This window comes from Chelonia mydas, chromosome 2, assembly GCF_015237465.2.
Source record: "Chelonia mydas isolate rCheMyd1 chromosome 2, rCheMyd1.pri.v2, whole genome shotgun sequence".
NCBI lineage: Eukaryota > Metazoa > Chordata > Testudines > Cheloniidae > Chelonia > Chelonia mydas.
In genome coordinates, this window is record NC_057850.1 from 115999086 (window position 1) to 116016847 (window position 17762).

General features: G+C 42.9%; 1 protein-coding gene and 1 long non-coding RNA gene across 14 annotated transcripts in view; both read right to left on the bottom strand.

Moving 5' to 3' along the window:
- PRPF4B (pre-mRNA processing factor 4B) overlaps positions 1–16598 on the bottom strand; it is a 49736-nt gene extending 33138 nt beyond the window's left edge. For 11 of the 13 annotated variants that reach the window (XR_006288716.1, XR_006288715.1, XR_006288714.1 and 8 more), the window contains exons 1-2: positions 16339–16494; positions 919–2115 (exon numbers count right to left, since the gene is read on the bottom strand). Coding sequence is in view for 2 of the 13 variants with exons in the window: in XM_027821329.3 (XP_027677130.1) it covers positions 919–2115; positions 16339–16376 (1235 nt within the window). In the remaining 11 variants the exon portion in view is untranslated. Of the gene's footprint in view, positions 1–918; positions 2116–7092; positions 7137–16338 lie in introns of those variants that run through there. The other 2 variants (XM_027821329.3, XM_037893216.1) reach the window with 2 other exon arrangements.
- LOC122464557 overlaps positions 1–17762 on the bottom strand; it is a 121439-nt gene that overhangs the window by 63178 nt on the left and 40499 nt on the right. The gene's annotated exons all lie outside the window — the stretch shown is intronic.

Consider the following 17762-nt stretch of genomic DNA (forward strand, 5'->3'; position numbering starts at 1 on the left):
TTCCTCAAGTTTTGGTTCTTGTTTAAAATGATTTAGTTTCAAATAAATAAATATATGTTTTAAAAGAAGATTTCTTCTATTAGGATGGCTACTGTCCCAGCTTTATCTTGTTTCAGAGAAACAAAAACCACCAGGAAACAGATTTTCTATGGATTTATATTTAAAACTATACTTAACTGTTTCTCCTACTATTATAATAAAAAAATAAAGCGTAACATTCAGAATGCACTTAGTAAGAGATTTAAGTCCATCTCCCCTGATTTTAGGTATAGTTAAGAAGTGTGATGCTGCACAAGGCAAAGCAGCCATACCATCGAACACATATGCAAAAAAGCAGCAAGATAAATGCTAGCATGGCTCAAACAAGCAAAAATCATCTTTAAAAGTGAAAATCTCTTAAATAAATTACTAAAAATGGCATCTTCTTAGTCTGGTGTGTGTATTCAGCCATATACGTTGATTTTACTACTAAAATGTTCTTGTTAGCATTACAGACCCAACTCTGCTACAGAAGGATGAACTAGATTTTATTTAAGCTTGTACACACTCCACAGGATTGTTAACTACTTTCTAAATACAGGGCAAAATTCTGTGCCCAACTGACAGAACTGAGAACAGAATTTGAGCTACAGAATATTTATTATTAGGGATGATGAATGAGCCACAAAAAGAACCCACATGAGTCTCAGAACTCGGATTAGGCTTGAATGACTAGAAGTTAGAAAATACATCTATTTGTGAACTGAACACACACATAAACTGTAAATTAAGACAATAAATATGCAATCTCATGATGCCATTTTTCTCAGCTATTTTTCGATAAAGCTGTACTTTAAGATGATAGTACAAAATTCTGAAGCCTTCTGATTTTTGCACTTACTTGAGCATCTTTGGTGTTTCTTAATATTTTAAAGTTACCTGGGAGAAGAAAGACGCCTCCTTTCTGATTCTCTTCGTTTCCTTTCTGCTGATCTGCTCTTTGCTCTTCTACCAGGAGACTGAGTTCGAGAGGGTGATTTACTCTGTTTTGATCTGCGGTCATTAAGAAGAGGAGATCTGCTTCTTCGTAATTTATCACGTTTTGGAGATAAGCTTCTTCCTTTAGGGCTGCGGCCAGGTCTTCTACTAGGAGACCTGTTTTCTTTCCCAGAAGAAGCATCTTTTGAAGGAGATTTAATTTGCTTCTTCTCTTTGTCAGTCTCCGATCTCCTTGATTTCCTGTCTTTTGATCGTGACCTTCTGTCTTTGGATTTGCTTCTTAGTTCTATTGGAGATTTGGATTTTTTGCCACGATCTCGACTTTTGCTTTCATTTACAACTGGAGACCTTCTGCGATCTCTTGCTTTACTCTTATCATCTGCTTTATTCTTATCCTCCGGAGGAGACTTAGACTTTCTATTTTTCTCTTGAGACCTCCTTTTAAGGGTTGGAGACTTTGATTTCCTTGTTTGATCTTGAGATTTAGTTCTTTTAGATGGGCTTTTTGATTTTCTCCTCTCTTTTGATTTGCTTCTAGTTGCTTTCTCTTTCACTCCGTCAATTCCTATCTTGCTTTTCTTTTTATCAGATCTGTGCCTAGTCCGTTCTTTTGATTCATTCTTACTTGCTTTTTTTGAACTTGTTTTATTGTCCACAAGCTCTAGTTTCCCCTTAGTGTTTGATGATTTAGTTGAAGACCTATTGCCATTTCGCACCTTTTCATTGATTTCTCCCTCTTCTTCTGAACCTGACTCATAACCTTGTAATATTAACCCCATCCCAGATTGAACTTTTCCTTCCATTAACTCATTCTCAAGTTCAGCTTTTAATAATGCTCTTTGTTTCTCCAAATCTTCTAGAGGAGCTAAGAAATCAATTTTAGTTCTTTTTGCTGGTCCATCTTCTTTGTCAGAGGCATCAATAACCTCTTTCCGTTTATGTTTCTTATGTTTGTGCCTGTGTTTATGTTTTTTGTCCTTGTCTTCTTCTGAAGAATGTTTGTGTTTCTTGTGTTTACTTCGGTGTTTGTGTTTCTTTTTTTTGTGTCGGCTGTGCTTATTCTGAGGTTGTTCTACTTCTGATATTTCACCATTTTCTTCATTGACACTTCTCTCAGAAATATCAGCATCTTCAATTCTGAAAGTACATTAAAACATACATCAGCAACTATCAAATACTTCTACTTACTATGTTCTTATACTTTTATCATCTTGACATAATTTCATTTACATGATACTTGTAAAAACTTTCAAAAAATAAAGAAATCTAGATTACACTCAAATTTCAGGATACTGAGAAGTTATTTTCTGTCTATGGAATCATACTTGAGTGTATCATAAAGCCAAGTAGTAATGGCAAGTAAATCTCACGCCCATACAGGTTATTTTGATGTCCAAATGGTACTGATGATGGGAGATCCAGCAAGTATATTAGCAGGTATATATCATACATGTTTATAATGCCAAATTGTGTCAGTTTTCAAGCTTAATGTTTATAGTAGCACCCATATGTTAGCATTACACATCTGTGCTGCAAAGTATTTTTATGCACCACCTTAATCTTATCTTTATTAAGCTCTTACTACTACTAAGGGAATTCTGCACCACTGCACAAGCGCAGAATTGATGTCCCCCCAGAGATTATTTCCCTCCCCTGCAGAATAATTGATTCTGATGTGAAGGTGAAGGGAAGCTGCAATTACACCTTTCGCTCACCAGGGATTGATGTGATGCCGAAGAGAGGGCAGCTGGCTCATGGGCCAGAGCAGCCAGCCATGAAGAGGGAGGGGGCAGAAGCTGCCTTCCTCAAAGAGCCCTGTCTGTGAAGCCAAGTATGGAGGCATGGGATATGGGGGCACGGACAGAGCAGGGCACATAAGGCTGCTGGATGGGGAAAATCACACACACTGGGGTTCAGAAGCGCTGGGAGGGACCAGACCAGGGAAGGGGCACAGGAGCTAGTAGGGTGACAACATTGAACCAGGGGCTGAATGGGAGTGGGAGTACGGGCCATGTGAGGACAGGAGGGAGGGAGGACGGAACTATGCCTGGCTGAGGCGGGGGGCAGGGACACACAGAGACAGGGGCAGCTATGCCTGGCTGAGGGAGGATGCAGAGACACATGGGGACATGTGCAGATATATCTGGCTGAACGGAGAGTGGGGGTGCAGGGACACACGGGTCAGGGACATATGTGCCTGACTGAATGGGAGAGTCTAGGGGTCAGCCAGGATCTGTATGGATGAGGCTCCCCGACAATCCCTTCCCCACCAAAAAAAAACCTGTTCCATACTTCTCCCACCTATACCCAAATAACTCTCCAGGTTCACCCCAGGCTCCTTCCCAGCAATTACCTCCCTCTCCCTTGGCCCCTCCATGAAACCTGACTTCCCCAAACCTTTGCACTGCTTCTGAGGGGTGCAGGAAATACATTTCTGTATTGTAATTTAAATGACTACCCAAAGTTCAGTATTAATATGCCTAGTAAAAGATTTATTTGCCAAAAAACATTTCCTGAATCTTTTTTTGTTGTCCGTATTGTTACAGACATACTTGCTGACAGGTATTCTGAAATAATTTACAAAAATAATTGAAATTGGCATGATTATATTGTGTTATTTTGACAAATAAAATATGCAGAATTTTAAAATATTGTGCTCAGAATTTTTAATTTTTGGTGCAGAATTCCCCCAAGAGTATCTATCTTACTATTCCACCCACATGTGTATTCAAGGCTAAACCTTTTAAAAGTATGTATATTATTTTCAAACGATAAAATGCATAATCTGTATGTTTCTGTTTCAAAGGACTGTACAAGGCTCCTGATTAAGCCACTCTTGCACTATCCTATATGGACTGATTTATTTAGCAGTGTTAATCTTTCTTCCTAAGTGTGCACATAGCTTGGCATATAAAGAATGTAAATACTATGGAAGCAAAGGCTTTTCTGTCAAATGGCAGAAGTCAGTATAAGGACCAGGATAAATTAAGAAAAGGACAATTTAGAATGAGCATCAGAAAAACCTTCCTGACAGCAAGCCACATGAATCTGCTTATCTGTCTCCCAAGTAAAGGGTGAAATCTTTGGACACTTAAAGCTGGACTGCACAAAATACTATATGATTATTTAAAATAAACAGTCACTCTTGACTGAAAGTAGGCAAAAAATTTTCCTGGCAATCACATCAATTAAAATAAAAATTAATAGCTCCCTACGGGGGGGTGGAGGAAGGGAGACCCTGTCCTGCTCATACCCTCAGCTATACACAGACTTAATTTTCTTCTTACTTTACTCACACAATGAGGAACACAGAATTTTGGATGAACAAAATGAGTCGCAATTATTCTGGACTCCAAACAACAAAAAAGAATGTATATAATACCCTTAATAGTGTTAAAGAGAGAAGCTCATCAGGCAAGCTTCAACCCACAGAATTAGAAATAACTACAGGCATGCCTACACTGGGAAATTTACGAGCATAACTATACCAGATTAATTATATTGATTTGGGGGAACAGGGTTGCATTTAACATAAAATTCAACAAAACCATTATAGTTATGCAGGTAAATTTCCCTGTGTAGACAAGTCCTAAGCCTCTACTGAAGTCCTCTTCAAGAAAGATCTTTCCCCAGAATAGTAATATCGGTTGCAGCAGTCATTAGAAGTGATGCCAGACTCAATTTGACTTTTGTTACATTTGTGGTGCTACTTGTTCTCATGTCTGGCTTGACCATGTCATGAAACTTCTAAACTTGAACCTTCTAATAACTGCCACCATCCTGTCAATATTGCTTCAATTTTTTTACAATTGTGTCAATATGGCAAATTTTGAACATTACTACACACTGTATTATGATACAGTTATAGTTCTTATAACTGCTTTCCCACAAGCCTCTTATATAACCTCACTCAATTTTATACTCTGCACATCCTGAGTCTGATAAAACTCTGGATGACAGTTTTTTTCTCCCATTTTATTCTATTTAGAAGCTGAAATGGGTTCATTCATGGTTTTTATGTATTATTTATTAATTGCAACCCTATCCCCCAACAATCACTAATGCAACGCTAAGCTTACGTTGTTAAAATTTAAGTCAGAAAACAGAAAAGATTAAAAAAGAAACAGTAACTCTGCCATACTGCATATATCATTATATTGTATATGTTTTATTATATATACAGTAAGATACACATTTAACCAGGAAGCTGTATTATGCACATTGTGAAAGTTAAAATATATTTGTTGGGTAAGTTAAGATTTACATTTCCTGTCTTTAACTGTGCAAATGTAACACTTTAATTACTACATTTATTAATTTTGCAATTTACATAAATACATGCCCTAACAATAAATAAGACTAATATTTGCCACCAGTAAGTCATTCTGAAGCAATATATATACCCTAACTATTTTCTAGCCAGGCTATTTAAACATACTTAAGCTAGCACTGCTATTCTGTAGTTGTTTTTTAAACTGCATATTAGACCTAGACAGTAGTATATTTTAGACTGCAATAAATAAACGCAGACCTTAAAAATCAACATACTCACTTGTCCTAGCAAGGCAAGGAACCTACATTATCCCATTCTGCAGAATCTAAACTTCTATTTAAAAAAGTTTCTGGGCCTTATGACTGGCAAAGATAACCTTCCACCAAGGCCTTGTCTAGATGAGGATAAAAAGTGTTTTAAAAAAATTGTTAGCTAACACACTTACACTTTATTGTAAACAACACAAATCCTATTTTAAACATGTCGTCATGTAGGTGGTTGACTTAGGGATCACACAACTTGCCCTGCGTAAACTAGGATTTTAAAATGTGTTAGCCAACACTTTAAAAGTTTAGACAAACACAAATAGGAACTGAGTCCAAACCAATGTAGTGTTATCCTCCTGAGTTTGAAGACAGACTGCTCCAGGGCCTCTGCTGTTGCTATTAGTTTTGCCAAGTGAAGGTAGAGTGAAATTAACAGAACTATTTTATGTCTGGTACTGAGAATTCAGGGGACAGCATCAGAGGCAAATCCTAGAGTTATTGACTGGGGAGGAAAACCCAAAAAGTAAAGGCTGGGAGAAGTGTAGAATAACAGAAGTCTCTCTCCACCTCCACTCATTTTAGCAGACAAGAGGTTTTTGAGGACGCTGGAAAAACATAAAGTACCTTTTATATTTCTACAGCTAGAGGGGAACGGAGGTCCAAATACGGAAGACACCTACTAGCCAAAGGTTTATATGAAAGATGGAGCTTTCAAATAGGGTCCAAAGATAGCCCTGGTATAAATCCCACTACTGTTCCCCTTACCAAGAGCTAAAACTTAGTTAACAATTCTTTTTAATACAAGTGATGGAAAAGTCCAGATTACTTTCCAATAGCTGTATTGGTTCTTTAATTCTAACAGGAGAAAAATGATAAAAAGTTGTAACGATTTTAGTCAGTAACAGTTATTACTTTGAGAACTAAACAGCCAGTATAGCTACAAGCGAGCATATCAGCAGAGTTAAAAACATACTACTTATATATGTGAACATCTGACTACAGCCACACCTCAATCACATTTTCTCTATATATTCTTTCCCATTACCACTGATTATCAAGGTACTTGTATGTAAATGAGCAGCTCTCTATTTCTTATCAGCTTCTTCCACATGCTTGTGAATTTGTGACAGCAGCAAATTTTGTCGGAGGAAGTGGAGAAACTGGTCATAACAAGAGAAACAAATTTTACACTACATCTGCCTCTATAGATGCCAAAAAGGAAAAAAAATCTAGTTTACAACTTTTTAAAATTCCTAGTGGCAAATTGGAATTTGAATAGAAAAAGCTACAATCCAAATCAGACACTGCTATTCAAGAGGTTCAGAGAGGAAGCAAGAACTATATGGTATGATTAAGGCTGCGAGTTTTTGTGACGGAGGTCACAGATTCCATGACCTTCCATGACCTCAGTGACTTTTGCAGCGGCCGGTACGCCTGGCCCAGGTGCCGCCTGAGCATCTCAGGCAGCCCCTGCGCCACCACACCCACCTCTCCCAGCAGCAGCAGGAGTTCGGGTGTGGAAGTGGGCTTAGGGCTGGGGCAAGGAAGGGTGTGAGGGCTCTACGCGGTGCTTACCTTGGGGGGCTCCCCAGAAACAGCAACATCCCCCTCCCTCAGCTCCTAGCTCGGGGGCATGGCCAGGCAGCTCTGCACATTGCCTCCACCTGCAGGCACCGGCCCCACAGCTACCACTGGCCATGGTTCACAGCCAATGACAGCTGCTGAGCCAAAGCTCGGGGCTGAGGCAGTGTGCAGGGCTGCCTGGCCACACCTCCGCCTAGGAGCTGAGGGAGGGGGATGTCTCCGTTTCCAGGGAGGCGTGGAATATCCAGCCCCTGCCCACCCAGGCTGTGCACCCCCCGGACCCCCGGCCTCCTCTCCCCGAGCACCCGCGGAATCCCCTGGGCCGCCCCCACTCCCCCCCGAGCACCTGCAGCATCCCCTCAGCCGCCCCCCACCAACCACGACACACTCTCCCTCCCCCACAGGATTTAGTCGGGGTATATAGTACAAGTCAGACAGGTCACAGGCTGTGAATTTTTATTTACTGCCCATGATCTGTCCAGGTCTTTTACTAAAAATACCCAAGACTAAAACATAGCCTTAGGTATGATTAATAAGTGTAGAAATATCAAAAATGACTTCTTAATTTGACGATATACTCATAATATTTTCTACTAGCAAGATAGTGAGCGTAGTAGTTTCTTAATATTTTAACAGTACTACATAATCTTATTAAAAAGCAACAATACAACAAAAACAGCTATATTTAATTCGTGCTGCACTGGATAAATCTTTTTTTTGGTCTGGACAATGAAATTAGGTACCAGTCTAACAGCAACATGTGGGTCACTCTGCGATTGACCTTATTTTTCATGTTGTGATACGTAATAAGTAGGGCTGTCAATTAATCACGATTAACTCAAAACAAATTAACTCAATTAAAAAAATTAATCACAATTATTTTCAATTTTAATTGTACTGTTTAACAATAATAGAATACTAATTGAAATGTATTACAAATATATTTGGATGTTCTATATTTTCAAATATATTGATTTCATTTACAACACAGAATACAAAGCATATAGTGCTCACTTCAAATATTTGTAATAAAAATAATATAAACTTAAAAAGATAAACAAAAGAAATAGTATTTTCCAGTTCACCTCATACAAGTAATGTAGGGCAATCTCTTTATCATGAAAGCGCAATTTATAAATGCAGATTTTTTTTTGGTTACAAAACCGCACTCAAAATCAAACCAATGTAAAACTTTAGAGCAGGGGTTCTCACAACAAATTTTTTGGTGGCCTCAGAGTACAGCCACCAACTCTTGCTGGTTGTCAACTCTTGCTGGTTGCTGCTCTGACAAATTATCCTAAAATACTAAATTAACAAATAAATATGCATATATACATGTCCAAAACATTGGAATTGATTTATGTAGGGTTGTTGTTTTTTGCAGACTCAATAAAAATAATTTGGAGTTGTATTTTGGTGCCCCTGGCCCCCACTACCTCCCTCACCCCCCTGCCCCAACCCCCCATTGCCCCAGACTCCCTTCCGAAGGCCTTCACCCCAGGCTCACCCCACTCCTTGCCTCTTGACCACAACACCCGGTAAGGCCAGTCCTGCTGAAGCCCAGAGCCAGAGCCCCACGGCTGGAGACAAGAGGGTGTGAGCTGAAGCCTGGAGCCCAACGCCAGAGCCCTGCCACCCCGGTCAGGCAAAAACCCAGAGCCTGGAGCCCGGCAGCTGAAGCTGGGCAGGGACGCTGAAGCTCACCACCAGAGCCCCATGGCTTGAGCGTGTGTGGGGGGGGGGGATGGGACGATGGGACTGAAGCCCACCGCCGGAGACTCCAGCTGAACCAGGGGATGGGGGCTGAAGCCTGCCCCTGGAGCCCCTAGGCGCTGCAGGGAGGGGCCGCTGCTTTGCCTCCTCCCTCATTCATCTCTGCGCAAGAGGCTGTCGTGACCACAGAAAAAACCCCTGGTGGCCGCATTTGAGACACGCTTCTTTAGAGCCTACAAGTCCACTCAGTCCTACTTGTTCAGCCAATCACTAAGACAAACAAGTTTGTTTACATTTACAGGAAATAATGCAGCCCACTTATTTACAATGTCGCCTGAAAGTGAGAACAGGCATTCGCATGGCACTTCTGTAGTCAGTGTTGTAAGGTATTTACGTGCCAGTTAGGCTAAACATTCAGAGAAGCAATCAAGGGCTGTTTATAAAGTGGTGGTAATCCCAACTCTTCTCTATGGCTGTGAGACTTGGGTGACCTACAGATAACACTTGAAAAACCTGGAACACCAGCACTTTCTTCAGAAGATCCTCAATATAAAGTGGGAGGATCATCGCACTAATGTCAGTGCCCTCACAGAGGGCAATATCTTCGGTGCTAAGGACCTATTATCCAGCACCAGCTGAGGTGGAGCGGGCAGTGTGTGCGCATGCCTGATGTATGCTTACCGAAACAACTGCTGTATGCCCATCTCCCCAAAGGAGAAAGGAAATGGGGAGGCCAAAATAAATGCTTCAAAGACACCCTCAAGATAACATCAAAAGGTGTGGCACACACTGGGAGACAGCAGCCCAGGATAGGGATAACTGGCGAAGACTTGTCAGAGAGGGAACATCCACTTTTGAGGAAAATTGCCTTGCCCAGGTTGCAGAAAAACACCAGAAAAGAAAGGAAAGACAGCTGTCACGCAGCAATGGCGGCCCAATCCTGTCTTCCAACACCACCTGCAATGTCTGCCAACGAGCCTGTGGTTCAACAATCGGACTTCGCAGTCACCAAAGGACCCATGAAAAATAAAACCTGTGAAAGAGATCATCCTCAACCTCGAGGGATAGCCGACAACGCTAAACACTCATATGCCCCTTCATGCTTCAGCCACCATTCTAGACGACATGCTTCCATACTGATGACACTTGTTAAAAATATAAGGCATTAATTACATTTGTGACTGAACTCCTTGGGGGAGAATTATATGTCTCCTGCTCTGTGGTTATACTGCATTCTGCCATATATTTTGTGTTATGGTAGTCTTGGATGATGACCCAGAACATCTTGTTTGATTTAAGACCACTTTCACTGCAGATTTGACAAAACGCAAAGGTACCAATGTAAGATTTTAAAGATAGCTATAGCACTCGAATCAAGGTTTAAGAATCTGAAGTACCTTTCAAAAATCTTACAGGGACAAGGTGTGGAACACGCTGTCAGAAGCCTTAAAAGAACAACACTCCAATGCAGAAACTACAGAACCCAAACCACCAAAAAAGAAAATCAACCTTTTGGTGGTGGCATCTAAACTCAGATGATGAAAATGAACGTACATCAGTGCACTCTGCTTTGGATCATTATCAAGCAGAACCCGTTATCTGCCTGGACGCATGTCCTCTGCCATGGTGATCAAAGCATGAAGGGGCACATGAATGTTTAGCATATCTGGCACATAAACACCTTGCAACGTCGGCTACAACAGTGCCACGGGAATGCCTGTTCTCACTTTCAGGTGACATTGTAACTAAGACGTGGGCAGCATTATCCCCCATAAATGTAAACACTGTTTATCTTAGTGATTGGCTGAACAAGTAGTAGGACTGTGTGGACTTATAGGCTCTAAAGTTTTACATTGTTTTATTTGAGTGCAGTTATGCAAAAAAAAGTCTACATTTGTAAATTGCACTTTCACAGTAAAGAGATTGCACTACAGTACTTGTATGAGAACTGAGAAATACTATTTATTTAGTTTATCTTTTTTACAGTGAGAATATTTGTACTAAAAATAATATAAAGTGAGCACGGTACATTTTGCATTCTCTGCTGTAATAGAATTCAATATATTTGAAAATGTAGAAAACATCCAAAAAAATTTAAATAAATGGTAGTCTATTATTGTTTAACAGTGCAATTAAAACTGTGATTATTTGCGATTCATTTTTTTAATCATTTGACAATCCCAGTTATAAGCTTTCATTACTTTGTATACAAAAGTAATGCAAGAACTGGGTTGGAAAGGAAAGTATATCAGTTTTCTTCACTCTACTGTAGATAGTGATCTGACTGCTATCTTCCTTTATGCACTCCTGATTTATAAGTCTGCCATAAAATTGACTGGTGCTTGTATTAAATTGTCAGAAGTGTTTCTTTGTATATGAGAGTATGTAAACTGAATCAGCCAAGTATTTCCAATTTGAAAGACTGATCTTTTATTTCACATAGTTCACATTTGGACTCATAAAGGCTAGAAACTTTTATAAAATAACATTTTAAAAAATCTGCGGATGAGTATGATATAAGTATTGGTATCTCTCATGGAGAGAGTGGGCATTTCAGAAACTTCTTTTCCAGTTCTTTTTTAAATGAACAGTGGCTTTTCCACTAATCTCTTTGGAAAATTACTCCAGACTAATAGATTTCACCATGAGAAAGATTTTCCTCATATTCATGTTAAGAGTTCCTTTATTTTAACCCTATTACTCTTTGTTGCAGTTCTCTGTACTACCTTAAACATTTCCTCCCACTCCTTGCTGTGTATTTACTTTATATATTTGTCACAGTTGTTACATTACCTGTCCTTTTCTCCCTCCTTCTCCATCACTGATTATTCAAACTATACATAGTTTATTCTTTTACTCTTTCCATGCATGCAAATTTCTATGCAAGCAGATCTTCCCCTATAATTTTTGGTATGCACAAAATGCTCTCTACAAAATTAAGTTTTTGTTTATAATTTTCTAGCCCTTCTGACTATCAGAGATCTGTCTATATCAGAAAAGTTTTCACAAATGCATCACTGTAATTTCATTAAGTAGTTACACCAGAGCAAACCCTAATGTAGATATGCTTCACTGAAATAAAGCAATATTTAACCCCCATGTAGTATGTAATATGCTTCTGTCCAAATCTGCAGACAGCCAAAGGCTATGCTCACACTGCACTCTCGTCATTAAAACTTTTGCCACTCAGGGGTGTGAAAAAACCACGCCCCTGAACAACAAAAGTTTTAACGGCAAAAAGAACTGGTGTGAACAGCACTTATCTGGCAGCGACTTTCTCCCGGCGACAAAGCTACTACCCCCTCATTTGAGGTGGTTTTATTTTGTCTCCAGGAGAGCTCTCTCTCAGTGACAAAGAGAGGCTACCCTGAGCACCTTACAATGGTGTGGCTGCAGTGGCACAGCCATGCCATTGTAAGATGCACTGTATAGACATAGCCTGAAACAACAGGTCTTAGGGCCTAATTCAGAGATTATTCAAATCAGTGGAAGCCCTTCCATTAACTTCAATAGGCAGGGAATTAAACTCGGAGAAGTGTCAACCACTACATTCATCTCAACAGTGATCACCAGGAAGCCACGAATGAGAATTAAAGGTCAGCATTAACCACTTAGCAGAAACCACCGAACTAACAGGTTGAAGTATATCCAGGGGGTTATATTTTCCATTCATTCTAATGCACAATCCACATGAATTTAAGGCCATGTCTATACATATAGCGCTGCAGTGGTACAGGTGTATCGGTACATCTGCAGCACGTGTAGTGAAGATATTCTATGCCTATGGAGAGAGCTCTCCCATCGTCATGAAAAAACCCCCATCTCTGCGAGTGGCATAAACATAAGGCTGTGCGCATGAGTGCTTATATTGGTGTAACTTATGTCACTCAGGGGAGTGGAATATTCACATCCCTGAGTGACATAAGTTTTGCCGGCATAGGCTGTAGTGTAGACATACCCTTACAAATTTTAGCTACCAGTGTATGTTCTAGTACAGGGGTGGGCAAACTTTTTGGCACGAGGACCACATCTGGGTGGGGAAATTGCACGCAGGGCCATGAATGCAGGGCTGAGGCAGGAGGGTGGGGTGCAGGAAGGAGTGCGGGAGGGGGTGTGGTGTGCAGAAAGGGGCTCAGGGCAGGGGGATGGGGTGCAGGAGGGGCGTGGGGTGTGGCAGGGGACTCAGGGCAAGGGTTCGGGGTGCAGGATGGGGTTCAGGGCAGGGGTGCGGGTTCCAGCCCGGCGCCACTTACCTGGAGCGGCTCCAGGGTGGCAGTGGCGCTGCGCCACTAAGGCAGGCTCCCTGCCTGCCCCGGCCCCCAGCCACTCCCAGAAATGGCCGGCACCACATCCCTGTGGCCCATGGGGGTGGGGGTGCAGGGAGGCAGAGGGCCCCAAGCGCTGCCCTCACCTGTGGGTTCCACACCCAAAGCTCCCATTGGCTGGGAACAGGGAACCGTGGCCAATGGGAGCTTTGGGGGAGGTATCTACAGGCGAGAGCAGCACGCGGAGCCCTCTGCTCCCCCAGGGACGTGGTGCCGGCCGCTTGCAGGAGCAGCACGAGGCCTGCGGCGTCACACGAGTGGCAATCCTGTGGGCCGGACCCAAAGCCCTGAGGGGCTGAATACGGCACATGGGCCTGAGTTTGCCCACCCCTGTTCTAGTAAGTTCTACTCCCAACACAGAACTTTTCTGTCAGTCTCTATCTCCACTCTACCTCAGGAACCTTATACGGATTGACATTTGTACCATTTGTCATCCTTTTAATTTAGTATTTTGAACCCTTATCTGCTGACTGATGTTTCTCAGTCTGATGCAGAGAAAGACTAGGACTTCAGTACACAATTTAGATCAGCAGAAAGTTGGGCAGGTTCTGTCTCCAAAGCATGTGGACTCTTGGTCCCCAATGAGATAGAAGAAAATAAAATAGTGATAGGAGGAGTCATAGAATGTAAAAGGATGGAAACTGGAAAGTCAGGAAGAACACCAAGCAGAGAGAACCCTCGACTTGATCTTCCATATTAAGATGTGTCCCCACCACCACTCAAACACTCCTGTGTTCTCCCAACCTGAGCACCTGCTCCCAAAAATCCTCGTGCCCTCCTTTGCTTTCATCATCTTTTCCTCTGTCTTAAAAGGCTGAAGGGACCCCAGGGCCCATCAACCCTGCTCGTTGTTTTGCTATCCTGACTGCTTCAGGGGAACATGATACCTTCTCGGCACAGCCTGATCCTATTGCTTCTCCAGTGCACCCAGGCCCTGACGAATATAAGGAAGCAAGAGAACAGAATTCAGCTCTCTTGCATGAGAGCAATGTACTAACCGGAGAGAAAAACAAGCAGACAGACAGCCCCCATAATTTAAATAAAACAATCTTGAAGAATTTAGGTAAGTATTTCAGTTAATGAAAGCATTGTGTGCATTGTTCTCAGTCACCAGATTTTGGGCTCCTGTGCTGGGTTTTGCATAGTGTTATGGAATTTCTATGAAGTTTTGTACAGATCAACAGGCACTAAAATAACCTAATTCAAAACTCCTTCTGTCTTACAATAGCAGCTGGAAAATGTTGGAATAGGACCAAAGAGAGAAAGAAGATAAATAAATAAATAACAAACAGTCCAGCAAACTCTTGCTAACTAAATTCTATGGATTCTGGCAAAAAATCCCGAAGTAATTCTGATGGGAGGGGTGTTGCCCCAATTTTATGAGATTAGAATATCACAGATTGGGCAAAAAGGTTTAAGTAAGCTAACCTTTTATATATACACCCATAGAGAATACTTAGGAAATTTACTTTACCATGAGAACGCATAGCTAATATTATACACAAAGCTTGGGCCTACTAAAGTCAACATATTTTGCTATTAACTAGGTATTACAATAAAACATTTTTGCACCATTATAACGTTTTTAAAATGAATTTTCATGTGACCCAGAAACAGTATGTATTGTTTTTTATTTCTTTGAAAAGCAACTGGTAAAAAAAGCCCTTCACACTATTACAACCTGAAATCAGATTACAATTTAAGACAGGTCCAACACTATGTCTAAAAAGCCTTGACTGAACCCCTTCCCCTTTATATGAAGCTAGTAGTTCCCAAATTGCAGCCCATGAAGCCCTCATGAACCCATCTCATGGTGGGTAAAATCACCAGAGTAAGTGACCACTGCAAGATTTAAGAGGTTGGGAGGGCATAGCTGATGTATGGCTATATATTTATACTTAGGGCTTGTCTACGCATAAAATACTGCTGCTACACTGCTCTAGCACTTCATCACCTATACCAATGGGAGAGGTTCTGCCAATCAGTGTAGGTTATTCATCTTCCTGAGAGACGACAGAGCTAGGTCAGCAGAGGAATTCTTCCATTTACCTCATACTGCCTACACTGAGGGCTAGGTCTGCTTAACTACACTACTCAGGGTTGTGGATTTTGCACACCCCTAATCAACGTAGCTGGTCCCCCTAACTTTTTAGGGTAGCCCAAACCTTAAATCACTACACCAGCATTTCTGAGCTGCACTACTGTAGTATTTTAGTGAAAACACTACCTACACCAACGGGAGGGGTTCTCCCGTCAGCCTAGGCAAGCCACCTCCCTGCGAAGCAATAGCTAGGTCAACAGAAGATTTCTATCGATCTAGTGCTGTCTACACTGGGGGTTAGGTTGGCATAATCACGTCTCTCAAGGGTGCAGATTTTAAATTGTCAGTTTAAATTAGCTCTATGTCCACATGGGAGGAGTTGGGGGGGGGGGGAGGAGGATAGGATCTGGTTAATTGATTGCCTTTGATGAAGAACAAAGGATAGATCCTTGCTCTCTCACAAAATGCTTTGCACCCTGACTCTAACGCCCACAGCACTAAACACAAGTCAAGCCTGGCCCTGGCCTCCTCACCCCAGAACGCTGCACGGCCTGCGTTCCCCAAGGGCAGCTGCCAGTGCAGTGGGTATGGACCAGCCTCCAAGCTTCTGGATACCCCCACCCGGCGGGAGCCGGCCCCACTTTCACTAGGGGAGAGCAGGCCGTCGAGCAGCAGCCCTAGGGCGGGAGGGGGTGAGCAACACCCCTCCGCGGCGTGAGCAGACAGCCAGTGTGAAAAATCGGGATAGCGGCGGGGGGGGGTGGGGAGAGTAAAACGCGCCTATACGAAAAAAAAAACACGAACATCGGTACTGACCCTCCCCCTCGGCACCTTAGCAACCACCCCTGGCCGCTCGAGGCGGGAAGGGAGGAGCACGAGGAGCCCCGAACTCCAAGCGCGTGCACGGCCTCTCCCCGTCGCTGCCTGGCTCGTGCTCACTGGGGCCGGGGAAACGGACGCCGCGTGCAGTCCCACCGCCCAGGCCCGCGCTGGGTCTCACGCCAAAGGCCCAGCCAGGGCCCTCGCGACTCCCCCCCCCCCGGCAAATGAGCCTTGGCGACCGTTACAGCCACCTCCCGCCACAAGACGCCTCACAGCTTCTCCCTCCCACTTCCCCCCCGAGAGGCGCCTTCCCAAAGGGGCCACCCTGTCTCTTACTCGGGCTCCCGCAACACGGACTCCACCGCGGCGGCCATTTTGAACTTCCAAACTCCTTCGCCGCTGCTGGTGAGACGGGGCCACAGCGCATGCGCGGTGAGACGCCAAGGGTCGAGGCGAGGAAACGCACCCGCTTGGCGACCACCGGAAGCGAACCTCACCCTCCGGCGAGGGAGTAAGTCACTTCCGGTGGATCTTTTTCTAGGGAGCGTCTGTAAAGAGCCACCTCCAGGCCCAGCAGCGCAAGCACAGAACAAGTGGCTGGGGAAGGGAGTCCCCATAGCTCAAGCGATCTGGACGCGGCGCAGTGACTCGGGCAGCTGCATGGGGCGGGCGCACCCAGCGTTTCAGAGGCGGGTGGGTGGATGATGGTGGCGGAGGGGACAGGAAATTTGGGGTGATTATAGAACAAAGGGGCGGGGGTGAACAGGCAGGTGCTCAGGACTTCCTGGGGGGGTGGGGGTGGCCCCTAGATGTCACACCAAATAAGAAATGGGACACTGAAAACCAGGGGTACAACCAAAAACTACCGAGGCTGCCTGAAGCTGTGAGCATATGGAGTTAATTTAAGTAAAAGAGAAATTGCCAGGGAGCCTAAGTCCAAAGCACAGACGTTGTGGCTGTTGTTGAATTATGTTTTATGACACTTAATAGCTCATAAACAAGATTTCACCATTTATTATTTGGATGTCAGAGCGGGCGTAGATGAGCATCTGCAACCCAGATACTCAAGGCATTTGCAGCCTTGCCCTAGTGTATTAGAAGAGGCTATGTCAACACTAGCACTTTTGTCAGCATAATTTATGTCGCTCAGGGGTGTGAAAAAAATGCACCCTGAGTGACAGAAGTTACACAAACAGAAGTGCCAGGGTGGACAGTGCTATGTCAGTGTGAGACGCTCTCCTGCTGACATAACTACCATTGCTTGTTGGAGGTGGTTTAATTATGTCGATGGCCATGGGAGAGCTCTTTCCCGTTGGCCTAGAGTGGCTACACCAGCGGTCTTACAGCAGTGTAGCTGCATCGGTACAGCTGTGCCACTGTAAGCTCTCTCGTGTAGATATGGCCCTAAACCTAGTAGGAAGTCTTGCAAGATTGTCATGAAAATCTAAGCAGCTAGTGATAATATTTGGGGGCGAGGGGGATTATATTTTGCAGACATTATTTTTGAAAATAAATTATTCTGGATGGGAAAGTGAGAATTTTGTCAGCCTGAAAACAAAAATGAACCCCAGGTGTCTGTTTCCATTTTCAAAATGGGAAGAAATGCAGTAAGGAAACAACATAAGCACAGAAAATTAAACTAGATTTTAAAAATGGTTTCAGTTGTGATAATCTCGGGTGCTAATAATGCTAATACTTAGTACTCCGCTATTATTACCTATAATTCATTATAGGTACTAGATAATACTTAGTCCTGCCTT